Raw genomic sequence first — 20,391 nt, 5'->3', positions numbered from 1 at the left:
GGCCGCCTTCGGACTGCAGGCAGCTGTTCCACGATCGGAGTCGGGGCGCCAACGAGTCACCCCTGGCCTTCCGGACGGCCCTCCTGGCTCTGGCGAAGGCTGCTTTCCCAAGGATGGACGAGGAAGGAGTGGATGCCATGGTAGCTGAGAAGCTGCTGCTACTCGCTGATGAGCTGGACGTCAACGTCCTGGCTCAAGACGACGCGGAGATGTCGTCCCTGCTGATCGCGCGCCACATACACGGGGGCTTGCGGTCCCTACGTCGGAAGGCGGCAAAGGGAGCGGCCGGCCATGCCATGGCGGCCACCGCCCTCCCGTCGGAGGAGGTCTGCGGGGTGGAGCGGCGAGGGGAATGGAGATCGGCGGCGCCACAGGCTCGGAATGGACCGAGTCGCCAGGAGCAGCCCAGGACATCGGGGGCGCTCACACGCTGCTACAACTGTGGCCTGCAAGGCCACGTTGCGTCAGGATGCCGGGCTCCCCGTCAGCGCGGGGCGACACCTCGCCAGGACGCCACGCCGTCTCCTCCCAAGCTCCAGCAGAGAAATACGGCGAGTCGCGGCACCTCACACGTTTGGCCCACACACACATCCGACACACACTCACGCGCTCAACTAAACAGGGCTCCAAATTCCCCGTCCGTCGCGCGCGATTGTTCGGTAATGCGGCGAGCGCTCCAACCAGGTCAGTGGTCGGAGCTCGCCCATCGTGTTGTTGCTGCGTCGGCGGGATCATCGGTTGTGGTCGGTCACATTGATGGGGTAGAGGTGCGGATTTTAATTGACACAGGGGCATCGGCGACCATTATATCTGATTTGATTTATAACATCCTTCCCGTTCAAAGTCGTCCCTTGCTCCCTGTTGACGTGCCATGCTATGCTGCTAACGGGGGCTCGCTGGGCATTATTGGGCAAATCCGCGCCACTATCTGCATCGGAGACATTAAGTTATCCGGCCCTGTTTTGGTTTCCTCCTCACTCGCGGTTCCGTGCCTGTTGGGGACGGATTTCTTGGCCAAAATGCCCATCCGTATCCTGATTGACCAGGGGTGCATTGAGCTCCCATCGGGCCGACGCGTTACTTTTTTGTCTTCCCCCACCACGGAGCGTCGGGCGTTTGCCACCGTGCAGGCGCTCGTGACAAAAACTGTGCGCGTACCTCCGGGGGCTCAGATGCTCGTCCCTCTTAGGTTGCGTCGGCCGTTTAATGAAGGGGTTGCGGATAGGGGGGTCTTGTTGGGACCATCTCGGGCCGGGGTCAATGGACCCGATTTGCTCGCGGCTCAGACCATGGTGAGAGGGGATGGGTACCCCTTCATTGCAGTCCTTAATGTGGGATCGCGAACGGCCGTGGTTCCTCAAGGGACCGTGCTTGCACACGCAACGCCGGTACCCTATGAGGAACCACTCGTGGGTCAGGTATCCACCGATCCTCCGTCGCGACCGCATTCGGACTGTGATGACGGATGGCTGGATGCGCTTTGCGCGGGTTCAGTGGACCTGTCCGACTCGCAGCGCGCGCAGCTGCGAGTTCTCCTGAGCGAATTTGCTGACGTTTTTAGTCAACACAAATTTGATATTGGTTGTACCAAATTGCTGCGACACCATATTGACACGGGTGACAGCGCGCCAATCCGCCAAAATCCCTTTCGGTTGAGTCCCGCCGAAAAGGATCATGTCAAATCGGCTGTTGATGACATGCTAGCCGCCGATATCATTTCCCCTTCCAACAGTCCGTGGGGCGCACCGATCGTTTTGGTGAAAAAACACGACGGCTCACTGCGGTTTTGTGTCGACTTTCGCCGTCTGAACAAAATCTCTGTGGCAGATGCGTACCCGCTTCCTCGAATGGATGAGTCGCTCGATGCCTTGGCGGGGGCGCGATTCTTTTCCACCCTCGATTTGCTATCTGGATTCTGGCAGCTTCCTCTGGATGACGAATCAAAGCCTAAGACTGCTTTTCGTACGCCGCAAGGTCTCTTCCAATTTAACCGCTTGCCGATGGGTTTACATTCTGCGCCGGCAACTTTTCAGCGGTTAATGGAATTGGTCTTGGCAGGTTTGCAATGGGATTCGTGTTTGATTTACTTAGACGATGTCATCGTCTTTAGCAAATCCTTCGAGGAACACCTCCAGAGGTTGCGTGCTGTTTTTCTCAAAATGCGGGCTGCCAATTTGAAATTTAAACCGCAGAAGTGCCATTTACTCCGCGAATCGGTGCGATATTTGGGTCACATTGTTGGGCGCTCGGGGATATCCACTGATCCCGCCAAAACGGAATGCGTCAGCTCCTGGCCGACTCCCACCTCGGTGGGAGAGGTCAGGAGTTTCATTGGGTTCGCATCGTATTATCGACGATTTGTGGCTGACTTCGCTACGATTGCGAAACCATTACATGCCTTGACGTCCAAGGGAGTCAGGTTTCATTGGGGGCCGGAGGAGGAGGCTGCTTTTCGCGCCCTCCGGAATGCTTTGGTGGGGGCTCCGCCGTTAAATTACCCCGATTTTTCACAACCTTTCTTGCTCGATACTGATGCGAGTAACACGGGCATCGGGGGCGTGCTGTCCCAGCTCATTGGGGGCGTAGAGCATGTGGTGGCTTACGGTAGTCGGGTACTGTCTCCAGCCGAACAGATGTACTGCGTTACCCGTCGGGAATTATTGGCGATTGTTTATTTTATTCAGCAGTACCGCCCGTATCTGTACGGTCGGCGATTCACCGTCCGTACAGATCATGCGGCACTACAGTACGCCCTGCGGGTTCAACAACCATCGGGCCAGTTGTCTCGATGGTTGGAGATCCTCCAAGACTATGACTTTGTCACCACATATCGTAAGGGTGTCCGCCACACGAACGCTGACGCCCTGTCACGATTGCCACCCACTTCGGAGTGCGCGTGCCTCTTGGGTTCGGGGCGTTGTAGGCCCCCGAACGTCACCACCGATTCGGTCCTCGTGGCCGCTACCGATGCGCCTTCAGCTTCGGGTCCTATCGCGCAAGAAGGGAGAGATTCATTGCTGGGGTTGTCGGTCGCGGAATGGGGACGCCTCCAAATGGAGGACACCTCCCTCCTCGCTCTGCGCCGTCGCGTCGGGGGGGCTGGTCAGGGGGTGGCGAACGTTGACTCGTGGGGGTTGTTCCAGGGTCTTTTAATGCACTGGGATGGGAAAACCCGCCGCCAGCGGCTCGTGGTGCCTGCAGCATTAAGGGGTAAGGTGGTATGGGCTGTTCATGAGCGGCTTCTGCACTTGGGGATTCACAAGACCTTTGCCACGCTCCAGCTAGATTTCTTCTGGCCGGGCATGGCAAAGGACGTGGGGGATCTCCTGGGGTCGTGCGCGCAATGCGCGCAAAGGAAGCCACCTGCTAGGGGGTCCAACCCTCCGCTGCAGTCCATAAAGGTTTCCCGGGTTAACGAGCTCGTCGCTCTGGACATACTCGGCCCATTTCCCGCTACGCCCAGGGGAAATAGGTATTTATTAACGGGGGTAGAGTACTTCACGAGATGGCCTATGGCCTGGCCCCTGGCCAACCAGTCGGCAGCGGCCATCGCGGAGGCCTTTGTCCAGGGCTATGTCCTCGACAAGGGTGCTCCGGAACGGCTGCTTACTGACCAGGGTAGGAATTTTTCTGGTAAACTCCTACGCGAGGTGTGCGACCTCTTGGGTACGGAGAAGGTTCGGACCTCTCCGTATCACCCACAAACTGACGGGATGGTGGAACGGCTGCATCGGACCATCTCGTCTATGCTGTCCCAGCAGGTGTCTGTATCCCAGACGGATTGGGACCTTCGTATAGCCGGGGTGTTGCAGGCCTACAGAATGGCTCCCCATGCGGCCACCGGGTTTTCCCCTTTCTTTTTAATGTATGGGCGCGAGGCAAACCCCCCTGTGGCGACCCAGCTCAAGCTCTCGGCGCCCCAGGCGAAGTCTAACTTGTCCGAACACGTTAAATTTAACATCAGCAAATTGTCTGAGGCGCGGGAAGCGGCCGCGCAAAATTCTGATCTCCGCCAGAAGGCGAACGAGAGGCTTCGGTTGGGGCGGGTACAGGTGGTAAAATGGAAACCGGGGGACAAGGCGTGGTTGCACTGTCCCCAGGTGCCGCTGGCAACCTCGTCGAAATTGGTACGGCCGTGGCGGGGGCCAGTGGAGGTCGTACAGGTCTTGCGGCCGCAGTGTGTTCGCGTCAAGTGGGGGAGGCGCCGGTGGTATGTGCACCCCTCAAGGTTGAAACCATTCATCGCGCCGCCCCGGGGTTCACACGCACACACGCATGGCCAAACGTGTGAGGGTTCCGCCGACTCCCCGGCGTCGCTGCGCTCGCCTAACTTGACATCAACTATTCCGTCCCCAGGTGCAACAGGAGTGACGGGTCCACACCCACCAACCCCTCCCGGAGGGGTCGGGGGTCACTCGGGAGCGACGCCTGACTCTCTTGTACCCGGACCGTCAACAACCGTCACTGAGCGTGCCGGGACGGGCCCTTGTGACGGGCCCGCCGCGAGAACGCGCGCCAAAACGCGCAGACTGTTGTGAGGTCGGCCGTTGGGGGGCCTTGCGGACAATGGGAGGGGTGGCGTCCGGAGTGTGTATATATGTTGGTTTTGGGGTGTTTATTCGGGGGGAGCGCGTCGGGTTATTTTTTTTCTCTCTTTCTCTCTCTCTTCCTGTTGTTGTTCTTGTTAAGATTCTCTTGTTCTTGTTAAAAATTACGCGAGACACACACACGGGGTTTTCGTGAGGTATGCACCTTTATTCACGTTTTTTTTGCAGCCAGGGACGGCTGCGAGCTGTACAAGGGGGGGTGATGTAGAGGTGTAATTGCGCACGGCTACGAATGTTGAGGTGTGATTATGCATGGCCACGGATGGCCAACAAACACAAGGGGCGGGGTTACGGCCGTACACAAGGGTGGCGCTCGCACCGACGTCCGAATGTGCGTCCCCCACGGGCCCCCCCTCGGGGGGAGTCCTATAAAAGGTGATGAGCTCGAGGGCTCGAGGTCGGGACTCAGCTTTAACCAGAGAAGACGGAAGACCTGCTAGTGTAGGCCCCAGAGCTCCCCTGGCTCGCTGTCCTTATAAGGGCCGACCAGGGCAAGCCGGTGGCGTGGCCCCGAGAGCCCAGACGAAGCTGGTCTGGTGACTCAGGGAGCCGGGATCCCAGCTTAACCAAGCTGGGACAGATAGCCTCCCCTAGTTCCGTAGTGGAGGAATTGGTATAGGTTAGAGGGGTTAGCTGTCGAGAAATCCCTGTAGCCCAGTGACCTGTAATAACTGTGTTGGTGTAATAAATAAGTGTGCCTCCGATCCTGTCGTCAAGCCTCCATATATACTTACTACAATTGTAAAGTACCCTGGGATGCTGTGCATGAAGAGTGCTCTGTCGACATCCAACCTTATTGTGCTGTCTTGTTATGTGTGTGTGGAGGGGTGGCGCAGTGATTTGTGCAATGCACACTTTCCTGAGTTCAGTCACCTGAGCGTGAGTGACATCACTGGCAAAATGTTATCTGAAGTTGTCCCAGGCTTGCCCTCGGTTAACTTGGCCTCAAATGATTCGTGATTGCCCTGTGGTAAAAACATCGCTGCTGAACGCACGACCTTCCTCTGTGAGTTGAGCCTTCTGCCACAGTGCCACCTGACTGGAAACGGACAAATTCATTTCTATATGTTCATGAGGATGAATTCTAGATTTGAAGCTTTCGTGACTGCAAGGATTCATATTCTTAGGTTTTTTCGGTAAAGTCACGTAGGTAAAACATTAAAATTAATAAAAGTAAAATAAAATAAAAATCACGACGTTTCGGAGGCAACACAAGCTTCCGTCTTCAGGTGGAACCGTCACAGCACGATAGCTGTATCAAGTACATGTACTTGATACAGCTGTCGTGGCTTTGACGGTTCCACCTGAAGACGGAAGCTTGTGTTGCCTCCGAAACGTCGTGATTTTTATTTTATTTAAATTTCTAAATTTTAATGTTTTACCTACGTGACTTTACCGAAAAAACCAAAGAATATGAATATTCATGAGGATGTATTATTATTATGCACTGTTATGAAGTACTCCATGCAATGGCGGAGCCAGGATTTTCAGGAATACGGGGGGGGCAACGCCTCCAGCAATGAAACATGATAGAGGAGTTGTTAGTAAGTAAGGACTTGTCCCTTGATTTTTATTTGACGCGTGTGCGGCGATGGCGCAGCCATCAGTCGGGGGTCGAATTCGAACCGTGTGTGATCGGCATCGTGCTCACTGAAGGTGAATGCCTTCAGGGAAGTCGTGTACTGTATACGCAACTGCGCACAATTCTGTGAATCACCTATAACTGCTTGGCCGTTACTTATTGCCAATTATGGACTCAGAATTTTGTCCTATCATCTCATAGAGTCCCTGGCACGTAATAATATGCTACACAGTGGCAGTGGGCGTCGCAAAATGCCGATTTATTACTAATAAACCCCAATGATCCGATCGAAATTAGGGATTTCGATCGGATCATTGGGGTGATTCGTGCCACCCCCACTGCCTCCGCCAGTGACTCCATGCCATAAAATAAATAAAGATCCATAAATTTCTCACTCAATATTTGCTTGCTTAAACTAATGCGACTGGATAACATTTGTCTTAAAGGCCCATAGGCTAATGGATTGAAACAAATATTTTATTTTATATGGAGAGATGAATAGAAATCTGATTTAAAAATCCAAGAGTTTTCATAGAATGAGAATGATACAGCACTCGTGCTGTGACGGTTCCACCTGAAGACGGAAGCTTGTGTTGCCTCCGAAACGTCGTGATTTTTATTTTATTTTACTTTTATTAATTTAAATTTTTTACCTATGTGACTTTACCGAAAACCTTAGAATATGAATCCTTGCAGTAACGAAAGCTTCAAATCTAGAATGAGAATGTCCCTTATTTTTTAAGTTCGCGTGATCATTGTGGTATCGTGACGCTCAACTGTATTGTGATGCTCACCTCTGGAGGCGAGGGTTGGTGGTTCACTCGGATTTGTGAATCTCCCAAACCCGCTGGGCCGCGTGCTTGGCCAGGAGACGGTGGTGGCAGCAAGTGGGTTCACGATCCCATCTGTGTGGACCATTGAATGTTACTCCCTCATGTGAATCGTGGGCTTTCTCCGGATTCTGCAGTGTCGTCCATTGTAAAGTAAATCTGATCTGAGAATATATATGCAGCAGCGTTGAGGGCCTGAATAACAGTGTTTTTATATGTGACCACCAATGCACCCAGGTTGTCATAGGGGACTGCATGGCTGTAATACGTGACGGTCGGCAGACGGCAGTGCAGCAAAATCCATTGTTCTACCGTACGCCTATCGCCCTCGCCACCCAGCACCGACTGGTGTGGTGAAGTATGGTCACACAATCCCTGTGACCAACACACTGGCGCGTCCTAAATTCATCAATTGATTGAGAATGGCTGTACAGGTTTGACGATGTGTATGTATTTTGTTGTGTAAATTGTCACGTGTTGTGTGCGTATGCTTGACGCGTGCTTGTATGTGTTGATGTGCTATGAAGAAGAGGCCATTGCCTAAGGCCACAGTTTCGATTTAAAGCTTTCGTGACTGCAGGGATTCATCATCTTGGTTCTTTCGGTAAAGTCACGTAGAAGGGAAGTAATAAAATAATAAAAATAAAACATAATAAAATAATTCTCACGACGTTTCGGCTACAACGCAAGCAGCCGTCCTTCTACGTGACTTTACCGAAAGAACCAAGAAGATAAGGCCACAGTGTTATTGACGGACGCGGCACGATTTTTTTTGTTCGCCTAGTTATTTCTGCTTGTGCACCACTGCCAAACGCGGCAGCAGCAGCAGCAGCAGCAAGCAGCATCACCAAATGATGTGTGTGTGTGTGTTGTGTGTAGGCGTGGTGGACCTGTCCCGCAGGAGCCCCATCACCTGCTGGGTGTGCAGCATGTTGTGCTGCTTCGGAGGGGGGATGCTGGCGGCCGCGATGCTCGGGGAGCCCATCCTAGACCCCTTTGAGAGCAATATCAACGTCTTCCTCGCCTCCGTCATCTGGTCAGTCCCCGTCCGCCTCTCTACTCCCAACCCTTACCCACCCCCGCCGTCTTTTAGCCACCCAAGGGTGAACGTTGCCACTGTTTCTCGCTGACCTGCCTAATCTAGGGGCGGTGTGACATGGACGAGCAGCAGCGTGTTCGCCACTGGTGGTTCTAATCTGGCAGGCCACCCTGGTTATTGTTGCGGGTGTGTAATCGTAAAATACGGGCCATCTGCTTGACAGTGAGCGTTAATGATCTCCGGACAAAATACGAAATGAGAAGGCTATTAAGTGCTGGCGTCGTGATCCAAATAACATCAAAATACATGTAAGATACTCTGGATTACGATTACATAAAGCACTTGAACTGTTGCAAATTCTGTGAAACAGATCCTTTCTTTTTGATAGCCTTGTGCTATGTGAATGTCGCAAATACCAAATGTACTAAATCATTATCGTTATGAGTATTAAAGCAGGGTTTACCAAACACAAATACGCGCGTCTGCAAACATCAGCCCTGGTCGGATAAAAGCGGTCAGAGTTGAGTGTTGTTGGCCACCCATGCCGGCCTTCATAGGTGTTCACAAACAGCATTTACCCAGACAGCCTGTTTAAGTCTGTACGGGAGATCTTTGTCTTTGTAACTGTGTGTCGCGTGTGACGCGGAGAGCATTGATTCAAATTAATAAAGAGATCTTGTGTATGTGTGTCCCCCATGTCTGTCCCACGTGACATAGATAACGCTAATTCAAATTAAGATAGAGGTTCTTGTGCGCATATGTGTGTGTGCGTGTGTGTCTGAGGAGCGGTATTGTAGGAGTCAGCACGCTGCCCTATGAAACAAGTGAGCTGAGTACGATTCCCACTCCCAGCCAACGTCGTTGAATATCTGAACCAGTCCTGGGCCTCTAGGTTGATTCAGATTTAATTGAGTACCTGGCACAGTGTGTGAACATCGACACTGGGTAGACAAAGGGGGCTGGGCATGGTGCTGGCCACCCACTTGGGAGTCTTTCTCTTTGTCCCATGTGACTTAAAGAGCCAGATTGATATTGATATAGTTATTGTGTGTGTGCGTCTCACGTGCTGATTTAAATTAAGATAGAGATCTCTGGTGAGTGTGTGTGCATTTGTGTGTGTTCCATGCTTGGGTTCATAGAGGCAGTGCAAATGTAGACCTGGGTGTAATACATATAGAAGTGATTGTGGGCTTCGGAGCTGGAGATGATTTTGCTACGAGGTAGGAGATGCGAGTGAGAAAGGAACAAATTAACCCGTAAAAACAAAGTTTTTCACTATAAATCCTTTATATGCGTGGCGGCTAGAGTCATCTCGTCCTCTGGCTTGAGATGGCTGCCACCTATGGGTCAGATGATTGCCTGCCACCATTAAGCAATTGGTAATTAAATAAAATAAATTTTTTTCCTAAAAAGTGTAACATTTTGGAAAATGTTTTCACGAAAATAAATTGTCACGCACAACGAGTCTGTGTGCAAAATGTCAGCTCGATTGGATCACGGGAAGTGGGTTAAAAAACGACCGAAAGATTTGCACGGTCGTAAGCGCGCAAGCAAGTGAACTTAATATAAAGGATTTTAAAAAGACCAAGGATGGAACCTTGTGGAACACCATAACATAGAACAAGGGATCTATGAGAGGAAGATGGTCCTTGTATGGAAACGTAGGAGCAGCGGGAGAGGAGGGTATGGAGGGAATCGTGGTCTAAAGCAGAGAGAATTGGAGGGAGGCCTTTTACCACGTATCGGTGAAATGTACTTGGTGGACACCAGATTGTACTGGAGATTGTGGAGGGGGGAGGTGCTTGGAGAGGCGGGAGAAGATGACCTTTTTTAGGACATTTCTAAGGCAGGAGAGGTTTAGACAGAGCTTTGCAGGGGACTAGCTTAGATTTCTTTTCAGGGTCTGATTCGCAAGTTGAGGGATCTGGGGGGGAATAGTACCGTATGTATGTTGAACTTCTTTTGTACCGTTCGTAGCCAACCGTGCTAATCGGAGGTGCGGGAAATTGAGGCGTTGACGAAGTTGGCGTGGGTAGACTGTGCGGGATGCGTTTGGTGGATGGAATTTGCCTTTTTTTACGTTAAAGATGATTGTAGTGCTGTCGGTTATGGTGGGTGGTGGGAGAGAGACAGAAGGAGAGGCAACAGGAGGAGCAGAGGCAGACACCAGAATGTCACGTGTCATGCAGTATTCTCACCGTTTTCAGTGAATTCACGCACGGCAACTGATGGGGATTGAGGATGGAACCGGTTTTCGGAGCTGCGGGAGCTGAGTTTACAGTATTATAATCGAGAGCTGCAATTTTACACTTTCAAAATAATCCGTTAATCTGATGGGGGGGGGGGGCAGTGAAACTCTTTTTGAACATGGGGCTCAAATTTTGAATTTTCCGATCTCCATGCAGATTGCTGGAGAACGTTTCGTCACGTTAGTGAGAGAGCTGTGCCTCTGGTTAGCGACATTGGTGACACGTTCGCTTACGGCAGCGGGCGTGGTAGCATGATCACGCGACATGCTGATGCTGTTCAAACCCCACCCTGCGGGCCTGCAATTTGCTGTCGATTACAGCTCAAATGACTGTAATAAAAAGCACAGAATTAAATTTGCATGGAATTTACATGAATAGATTTCCTAGGATTTGGCTGCCGGTTAATTGATTACGAAACATAAGCGGTTCTTAATTTTAATAATCGATCAATAGTTTCCAGCATTACTGAAAAAATGCATTGTGTTTTAAATTGCCACTTCGGCCCTTGGTCTTTCCTCTTTCTTCCTTTCTTCTCTCTCCCCATTGAAATCCTCACGTCCCTACGCACGGTCCCTACTTGACTGGGGCAGCGAGCCCAATTGCACCCCCCCCCCCCCCCCCCCACTTTGTACAGTTCCGCCGCGAGTCGCCGCTGGCGTAGTTTCAGTTCCCCTCCAACGGCGATCGGCGTATCGTACTGGGCTCGCGTTGTGTCGCAATAAAAACATTAGGAAACAAAAATGCAAACTGACCTCGTTGCTGCAAAATAAAAAAAAAACACATGGGCTTTTTCTCGACCAATATTAACCTAATTCTTGGTTCTTTCGGTAAAGTCACGTAGAAGGGAAATAAAAAATTTAATAAAAAATATGAATTATATATTGTTTTACATTTTTGTATTATTTTTTTATTTCACTTCTACGTGACTTTACCGAAAGAAACAGGAATATGATTCCCTGCAGTCACGAAATCTTTAAATCGAAATATGAACCTTAATAGAGGTTTTTATTTTGGGTTAATGTGTCGTCAAACCCGCCACCACCCGACACAGCCAATTAGTAAGTTTGTCACATGAACAAAACATGCCAATTCGTCACTAGTTCAGCACACCGGTCTGTTGGAGAGTAAACCCGCAGCATTTACAATTCGAGTAGGACTTTTTGCCGGTAATTACAGCCAGCCTCATCAGCGACAGCCAGAATTTGCTTCTTGTAGGCTGAGCCACCACACACACACACAATCATGGAGAGCATCTCGATCACTGGACATGCGTTGTAAACGTCCTGCAGCACGCACGTGCACATGTACGGCCCTTCGCCACCTCCCCCACTGGATGAAGCTCTCCCCGCCACACCACCTGGGTCGTGGGTGTTATTTGACCATACTTCACCACGCTGGTCAATAAGGGTTGGCGAAAATGGGGAGCGCGTATCTGACGAGATCGGGCGCATTCCGAGTGATTTGGTCATAAGCTTGCGTAATTAACTTCTGCACTTTCGGGAGTTCAGACAATGTAATTACAAGAGTAGCGGCCTGTGGTTATAACTGCACAACATTCGAGAATGGATGACGTATCCGAGTGCAATTAATTTGGGGGAATGCCAGTCTAAAATTAAGAAACTAAAATATATATATTTTTTATTTACCAGGTAAGGCCCACTGAGATATGTAGCTGTCTTTCAGAACCGACCTGACCACAAATGATAGCTCAACGAAGTGGCTTATCACGTGGAAATTTATAGCAGCCACATACTCTAAACGCGTGTTTTTATGTGGATGAAAAAACTGGAGGACTCGGAGAAAAATCCACACAGCCACGGGGAGAGAGATACATGCAAACTCCAAATATACAGCAGGCGTCAAGGTTGGGATCGAACCCACGACTTTCTGCATACCAGGCGAGGTAGTTAACATCTCGCCACTGTGACGCCCAAATGACATGATACATTTACATTTTAAAACTGTCAATAGCACCCATCTTCAACCACACTCCTCTGTTGACCTTTCTGCCAGCCATTGTGGCTATTCAAAGCGTGTGCGTGCGTGTGTGCCTTGTCTCTATTGTGGGACCGTTTCTTGAAAAAGTCACGTTTCTGCCGGACACTGCTTTTGCTTGTAAGCAAGCAGCGTGTATGTGTCCTCATTTGCAAACGTGACCCAGGTCACTCGTGCAAATGAGGCTCGCCCTGGATCTCCTTCAGAACTCACCGAGTCAAACAAAATAGTTTGAAACGGTTTTGTCGACGCTTCGGCCGAGAATGGATGGAAGACAATTGGCAACTATATCAGGTCTGGATGAGTTAATTTTTTATGAATGCTAAAGGGAAGCCTGTGACCAAACCACCCGTGGAACGCGTCCCGGTCTCATCAGATCTCGATAGCTAAGCAGAGTTGAGCCTGAATAAGTATTTGCATGGCTAACCGCCATGCATGACAGATGTTATAGGCTGCTGCAGTGCTACATGATGGGCAACAGAGGGCAGTGTGGAAAAAAAAAACCTTGGTGTACCATAAAATTAAATGAATTTGATGAAAAAATTACATGCAATTTGCATATGCTTTTAATCAATACATTTCATTCCGCACAGAAGGCTAAATAAAAATTTCAACCCAGGATTTGGCTGCCTATTAATTTATTACAAAGCATAAGTGGTTCTTTAGTGTAATCATTAATTGATTATAAATAAATAAACTATTCATAATTGCTTAATCATTTCGGAATTACTGCAAACACTTTTCCACGTGCGTCTATGCTCTCCGCCTTTTAACAACCAGGCTGGCCATCGTGGCGAAGCATGGTCCAAAAACCGCCACAGCACGACACGGCATGCTGGGGGGAGGGAATCCCTGCATCGACAAACTGGGGGGGCTCTTAAGTAATTTACGTGCGAGATTGGCTGCCGCGCTCTTCGCACACACGTGCACTTCAATTCAGTCGTCACTTGGAGGGAATATAACGTTGAGCTCTCTCCCACGTGGCGTTCCCCCATGAGCGCTGCGTGTGAATGCCCGTGTAAATTGCCAGGACCGCCGCGTGTATACGTTAAAAACGCCATTGTGGATTTAAATGGGTTCCCAGAGCTGGCTGGGAGAGAGGGGGGGGGGGCATTTCGCTTGGGAATGAGGCCAAGAGAAGGCCGTGCATGCCACTTTCCCAGAGCAGATACGGAGTGGGCGGGGGGGGGGGCAGCAGAGGCTGGGTAGTGTGGGGAGTGGCGCTCGCTATCTGCGTTTTTTAACCCAGAAGTTCAAACTCATTTTCTCCATTTAAAAAACACTTAAGCAACAGGGTTCCGCGTGACATGCCGGACATCCCCTAAGGCCCCCCCCCCCCCACCCAGCAGTTGCCCCGGGAACGGCTGGAAGGGGGCGTCGATTTAGGAGCCCCGTGGGGGCAAGCCTGCTTGCCTTTGTGCACGATAACGACCGCGGGTGGCCGGTGGGAAGGTGCGCAATAGATCGGTCTCATCGCCGAAAACCCGGCCCGTGAGAAAATCCCAGCGTGCGTTTATTGGTACAGTATCATTGACGTGTGCGTGTGTTGAGAGCGATGGGGTCGTGATTTGTGCACTGCCCATCCGATACCAGTGTATGTATAATTATAGAGGGTGAAGCGGAGGTGCAGTGGTTTCTGCACTGCACGAGCAACCCATTTGGCCGGCGACCTCTAAACCCCTCCTGTGCCTCGCCCCGGTCGACTTGGCCTGAAAACGAGCATCTGGTGCAAGTGTGTAAAATATCAGCAGCGCAGATATTTAAGGCGTCCTTGGCATGGCGTTGGCCACATCACCTGTCCTGTGCGATGCTGACCTTAATAGGTACTTGCGAACAGAACCTGCCTCCAGCAGCCTGTGAGGCTAAGTGGAGGGCATTTGTCATTGTGGACACACGCACAAAGACAAAGATCCCCCGTATAGCCTGAACAGACTGTTGGGGCAAGTGCTGTTAGCGAGCACCTATGAAGGCCAGAACAGCACATGGAAGGGTGGGTAGCCAGCACCATGCCCGCCTTTGTCTCCCCATTGGAGATGTTTACACACCGCACCAGGTACTCATTTGAGGCTGATTCGACCTAGGGGAGGCCCAGGACCGTTACAGATAATCGTCACTGGCGTTGGCCGTGAGCGGGAATTGAACCCAGGTCGCCGAATTCGTAGCGCAGCGCGATAACTACGCACACACGTGCGCACGGGTCTTCCTTTCTTTTGCTCATTACCAGATCAGCGCATGGTGCGATACAAAAGTTTATCCGACCGATTGCCCGATTGACGTTTATCACCCTTGCTTGATCTTGGTGCCATCTCATCATCAATACCATTCACCACCTGCCCTCCCCCACTACGCCCATCCCTCTTGGGTACACTCAGAACACCACTTTTTAAATTTAGCCGAAAGATTGTGTCAGGACTTTGAATGTGCAAAAAATAGCGGCGCGGGAGCACGGGGGACAGCTTTTCCGCGCAGTGTCGTGTGTCCGAGGAATCCGAGAGCTCGTTGCGGCCTGCGCCGTAAAGGGATTGGTGCTGTCGACGGCATGCGCAGCCCTCCCCCGCTCGCCTGACTCTGCGCTCGGTTAATTTTAAGCAGGCGCCGAAAATGTATTACGTAACACGGCCATTGTTGAACGCGCACGCACGCGGTGGTTACGCAAAGCACCGTGCATTTTATTTTCTTGCACTGGGGTTAAATTCAAAGTTTGTGGTGTTTTTTAAAGGCTTTAAAATACATCATCTCTACCCCATACATTTCGTCTGTCCATCCATCCTTAACAGGTGTTGGGGGGGGGGCACTATAATTCTAGATTGGAAGCTTTCACTTGATACAGTAAATTTAGCTGTGACGGTCCCACCTGAAGACGGAGACTTGTGTTGCCTCCGAAACGCCGTGATTTAATTGATTTATTTTCATTTATTATTATTTTATTTCTATTATTTTTTACCTACGTGACTTTACCGAAAAAACCTAAGAGTATGGGGCACTATAACTTTAGTAAATATAATCCAATAGTTACAAACCCGCAGAATAAAGGACTTGAAAATCGGCTAAATTGATTAAAGGGTTATTGCCTAAAACTTGTATACACACAACAAAGCAAAATGGATTCGCGGATTTCCAAATATGCAAACACAGTTTCTCTGATGACCTCCCGTCGGCTTATCCTCTTCTATTCCCCCATCTGATTGAGCGGTGAGAGTGTGGTTGTTTCCTTCGCACTTGTCTGTCGCTGTGCTGCGTCTTTTAACCGAGACTGTTTCCATCGACGTCCAGTTCCATCGTGGTCTTCCTCCTGCCATGGAACCTTCCAGTGTCCCCTCTTGTCACCATCCTTTGCAGCCTGTCGCCATTCCTCCTGCAGCCTTGTCTGACATATTGCAGTTTCATGTACCTGCCATGACTTAGGGGGTTTCATTCTGCACCACTCGTGAAATATACCCCACCAGACAAACACGTTTTGAAAAGCGTTATGTAACCCGTGCACGATTTACACAACTAGTGTTTTTATCTTAAGGACCTCCGTTGATGTGTCTGGCCATGTGTTCATCGCCACATAGCTGAAATATTTTTAGCGCTGTATGGAATCTTCCATACTCCCATTGACGTGAGCCAAGATTCAGTTTGCAAACTTGAACTTCTAGTTAGACTGGATTTCATAATATTAATATTTTTTCTTCACTTAATTTTGGTGAGCCGAGCTCCAAGGACTTAAATATATATATACCGCATGACTGCAGGGCTACTTTGTGAGCAGCAGAGGTGCTGTGGCGCAACATCCAGCATTGTGCAGAACTATGCTCCGGTGACTATACACCCCCGCGTTCACTTGCCGGACGCGGAGCGAAACTGTTCCTGAAAAGCTCCAAATGCAACGAAAAGCGAAAAACGTCAGGCAATGTTCCGAACAGCCCGATCACATATGCCATACAGCGCAACCGCAAACACCTATGCAGCGATGTATGTATGTTGAACTTCTTTCGCATCGTACGTAGCCACCCATGCTAATCGGAGGGTGCGGGGAAAGGAAAACAATGTCGAGAAATACATTTTCAATCGAGATGTTACAAACCAGAGGTCGCAACCAGGTACCCAATACCCGTACCCTACCCGATACCCGGCTACCCGTACCCGGCTGGGTACGGTTACGGGTACCCGTTTGCGACCCTGGTGCGGCCGGGTACGGGTAAGGAATCAAAACCCGTTTGCGATCTCTGTTACAAACGTACTCGCTCTCCGCCCCGGTCCGGCTGCAGGTACATGATCTTCTACTTCCCCAAAGACCTCTACTACCGCCTGTGCTCGCTGCTGCCCGTCAAGCTGTTTGTGGTGGCCGGCAAGGAGGTGACGCGCGTGCGCAAGATCGCCGCCGGCGTGGCGCACGCGCACCACGTCTACAAGCGCGGCTACGTCGTCATGGTCGCCGTCGGCATCGCCAAGGGTGGGTGGCGGTGCCACGCGCGCGTCTGTCTGCGATCGTTTCCGTCCCGAGCCGGTTGCCACAGAGTTCCCACGTTACTCGCGGCGGGTCGTCGGTGCTCGCGTAAATATACCATGGGGGAGAGGTGAGAGGGATGATGGGCCTGTGACTGCGATTTGAACGCCCAACCTTGTGATTTATGAGTTTGAGTTTTCTAAATACTTTTCCGCCTGCCTGGAGATTTTCATTATCAGCAGCAAGTGGCATAGCGGGATTGGCTTGGCAAAGAATGAAATGGGGCCCCATATCCACCTTTACCCCCCTGACCCCCCCCCCGAGGCTCTTGGTTCCGCGAGCTCTTGCGCAGTTGCACCGTCTGCACACCTCATAGCTACACCACTGATGATAGTGATAGCTATTTTGTCCTGATTGTGCTATCAGTATGAGACCTCCTTTACCATTGGTAAAATATAGTAGTAGGTTTTTACCCTTTAAACTGGTACAAAACTGACACCTTTATACAAGGCATCATGTTTGCAATAACCACAACACAAGTAGTCAAAATGCAAACAAAAAGAAACAACTCTGATAATGATAATAGGTGTCATCTGGTCCAACACCAATGGAGACTAGGCTCTAAGGAAAGCTGTCTCGGGTGTGGACCAATCAACTTCAAGGACAGTGCATATTATTATCATTATCAGAGTTGTTTCTTTTTGTTTGCATTTTGACTGCTTGTGTTGTGGTTATTGCAAACATGATGCCTTGTATAAAGGTGTTAGTTTTGTACCAGTTTAAAGGGTAAAAACCTACTATTATACTGTGCAATCAGTGTCATGTGATGCGATGAATCCCATTGGGATCTCTCGCACAACCCTTCGTGTTAGAGAACGGCCCACGGAAGCAGATGCCAGAGGGCTACCTTCAGAACTACCTCTCATGGTCTGCACAGTAGGGGGCAGCACTTTTCCACCTGCCCTTCTGCATAGTGTAACGTTTGTCGCACGACAGCAAGAACGATATTTTACATTCTCAGCGCATGATACAATATTCTGCGCGGTCAACGATGGCCGGGCTAAGACCAACCACTTGCTACACTTGAGACTCGTATTTAATCACAGGTGGTCATCTGGATTTGAAACTCAGGATCTTAGCGGTGCCCTGACCTCTGAGCTACCAGGCTATCGGCAGAGGCTTAACTTTTCATCCCATGACGTCGCGGTGGTGAGATGTTAATCTCCCTCGCCTGGTATGCTGGAGGTTGTGGGTTCGATCGAGACTAACTCCTGCATATTTGTAGTTTGCATGTTCTCCCCGTGGTCACGTGGATTTGTCTCCGGGTCCTCCGGTTTTTCTCTCCACATTTAGAAACATGCGTCTAGGGCATTTGTGGCCAGATCACTTCTGAAAAAGAGCTGTCGAGCTCAATGGGCCTTCGCTGGTGAAAATAAAGTTTTGTTTAGATTCCGATAGCACAATCAGGTTAACTTAGGAGTAAAGGGTAACAAAACAACTAAAAAAGGTGAAGAATCTTCCAGTTCCAATGAGCATGTGGCGTTAGCCACCACGAATCGTGTCCGCGCAAGAGTGAACAAGAGACCAATGATGTTGCACATTGTGCACATTCACAGTGCGTGTAAGGCGACTTGATTTAGAGATGGGTCCAAACTTTCACCTGACAGCACCGCCCCACCCTCCATCGTATTTTCTCCGGCCGCTCGCTACCACTCCCTGCCTCCCGGGCCATTCAGTGGTGCGCGTGTCCGCCCTGGTGCGTGTTGATGCCTGTCTGCAGGTGCCGGGAGCGGACTTCTGGCGAACCTGGAACAGCTGCTGCGCGGAGTCTGGAAACCCAACACCAACGAGCTGCTCAACATGTCCTTGTGAGCGCCGTGTTCACACGCACGCTCGTGCGCACACACACGCCGCACGCACACACACTCAAACGGACGTGCACGTACTCTGGGAAACGTGTGACTGTGCACGTGTCCACACGCGGGCGCGCACGAACGTTCGCACACACACACACGTGCATGCATGTACATACACTAGCGAATGCACACGCGTGTGCACAAAAATCGCACACAAGCATGACCACATACACCCGTGCGCACACACACATACACTTGGACATGTGCGCACATACCATGGCTAGCCAAACAAAGACAAAGATCTACCTGTAGGCTTAACAAACCATTGGGACAAGATATGTTAGCGAGCACCTATGAAGGCCAACATACGCACTCATGCACACGCACGTATGCATGCCCAGCACTTATTAAAATGGACCAAATATTCCAATGCATGATCGTACTGAAGAAGTGTATTGAGACACAGTGAGTAAATGAAGAGATTACTATATATTTTTTGATATAGCCCAGAACATTTGAGATGTCTTTGTATTTGCAAAGGCATGCAATGTCAAACATAGTAGCACTCAGCTCTAGCGGTAGACAGCGAGCGTCTTGCCGTGCGAACGCCAAGCAGAGGTCAGAGCTGACACCGCTGAGATCCTGGGTTCACATGCAGGCAACCGACTGATAAACCAGGCAATCGAGTGTAATGACTCACCAATGACTGCACAACAACAACAAAAAAGCTATTGCCTTGAAATTTGGTTCGGAAATTTTCTGGTTAAATTCCAGCTCTGAGAATTAAAAATATTGGTTGTGACTGCCGTGCAATGAACGTTGACTCTCATATGGCAGGACGGGCGGGAGAGTGCTGCCCCCTACTGTGTGGGCCAGAGGGCACTTGGGGGGGGGGTGATCTCAGAGGTGGTGGCCTTGTGGTGGCATTCTCCAAGACAAACTGCTCTGCGAGAGATCTGAATGGACACTTCGTCTCATGCCATGATAACTACTGCACAAATGTGATAAAATGGGGGAAATTATATATATGTCAAAAAAAGTATGCCACTGAGATTTCTGGCGATGTGAGTGGCAGGGGGCTGCATGGATCGTCTGTGTTGTGTAAATAACGACTGTCGCTGCCCCCCCCGCCTCCCGACCTCGTAGTCCCACTAAGGCGACGCTGCTGGGAGCCGTTCTCTTCACAGTAGAGGCCGCCGGATGGCTGCCACTCTCCGAGGAGTTCCTCATCCTGATCGTCACCATCTTCCTCGTCACCACAAAGGTCAGGGAGGACGCCGGTGACGTTTTATGTTCGGGGGCGGTTGTGTGCGGTTGAGTTCCGAGGTCATTAAAGGCAAAGTGTGGCCCCATACTTAATGGTGTTTAACGCGGGCTTATTGGCCATGAGTTATTGAGAAAGTCTTTGAATCGCAGTGAGGTTTGCTGCTGCTGTAGCGCTTTAGTGACATCACTCCGTCGATGTTGTGTTGAAATTTACATGAATGATGTCACTGGGGTGTAAATCGCTTTGCCGTGGTAATGGCGCCGGTGATTGTACATATCCAAGTGGGATGTGGGGGCGCACCTTGGTTTTCGTGCATTACGCCACCTTACCATATATGACGGAGGTAAAATTCCTGGTCATTAAAATAATTGGAAAATTGTACGCGAATCCCTCCTGGTCCTCCCCTCCACGCAAAATAAATGCCTGGCCCTGCGCGTGTGAAGGGGCCTGATGTTGGCCATGCCGCCCTTATACAAGCGTAGGCTTGTGGGGTTAGGCCGCGAGCATTTTCTATCTCAAGCTTGCACCACGACC

General features: G+C 50.5%; 1 protein-coding gene across 1 annotated transcript in view; it reads left to right on the top strand.

Moving 5' to 3' along the window:
- The window catches only part of TMEM38A (transmembrane protein 38A), a 37,390-nt gene that overhangs the window by 11,734 nt on the left and 5,265 nt on the right, over positions 1-20,391 (top strand). Inside the window, exons 2-5 of the mRNA XM_061567683.1 lie at positions 7,899-8,055; positions 16,556-16,740; positions 18,515-18,602; positions 19,737-19,854. Coding sequence (XP_061423667.1) covers positions 7,899-8,055; positions 16,556-16,740; positions 18,515-18,602; positions 19,737-19,854 — 548 coding nt within the window. The remainder of the gene's footprint in view (positions 1-7,898; positions 8,056-16,555; positions 16,741-18,514; positions 18,603-19,736; positions 19,855-20,391) is intronic.

Source organism: Lethenteron reissneri, chromosome 39 (genome assembly GCF_015708825.2).
Source record: "Lethenteron reissneri isolate LAM-NWPU_2019-01 chromosome 39, ASM1570882v1, whole genome shotgun sequence".
Classification (NCBI taxonomy): Eukaryota; Metazoa; Chordata; class Hyperoartia; order Petromyzontiformes; family Petromyzontidae; genus Lethenteron; species Lethenteron reissneri.
The sequence above is the reverse complement of the archived record's forward strand: the minus strand, read 5'-3'. Positions and strand labels throughout refer to the sequence as shown.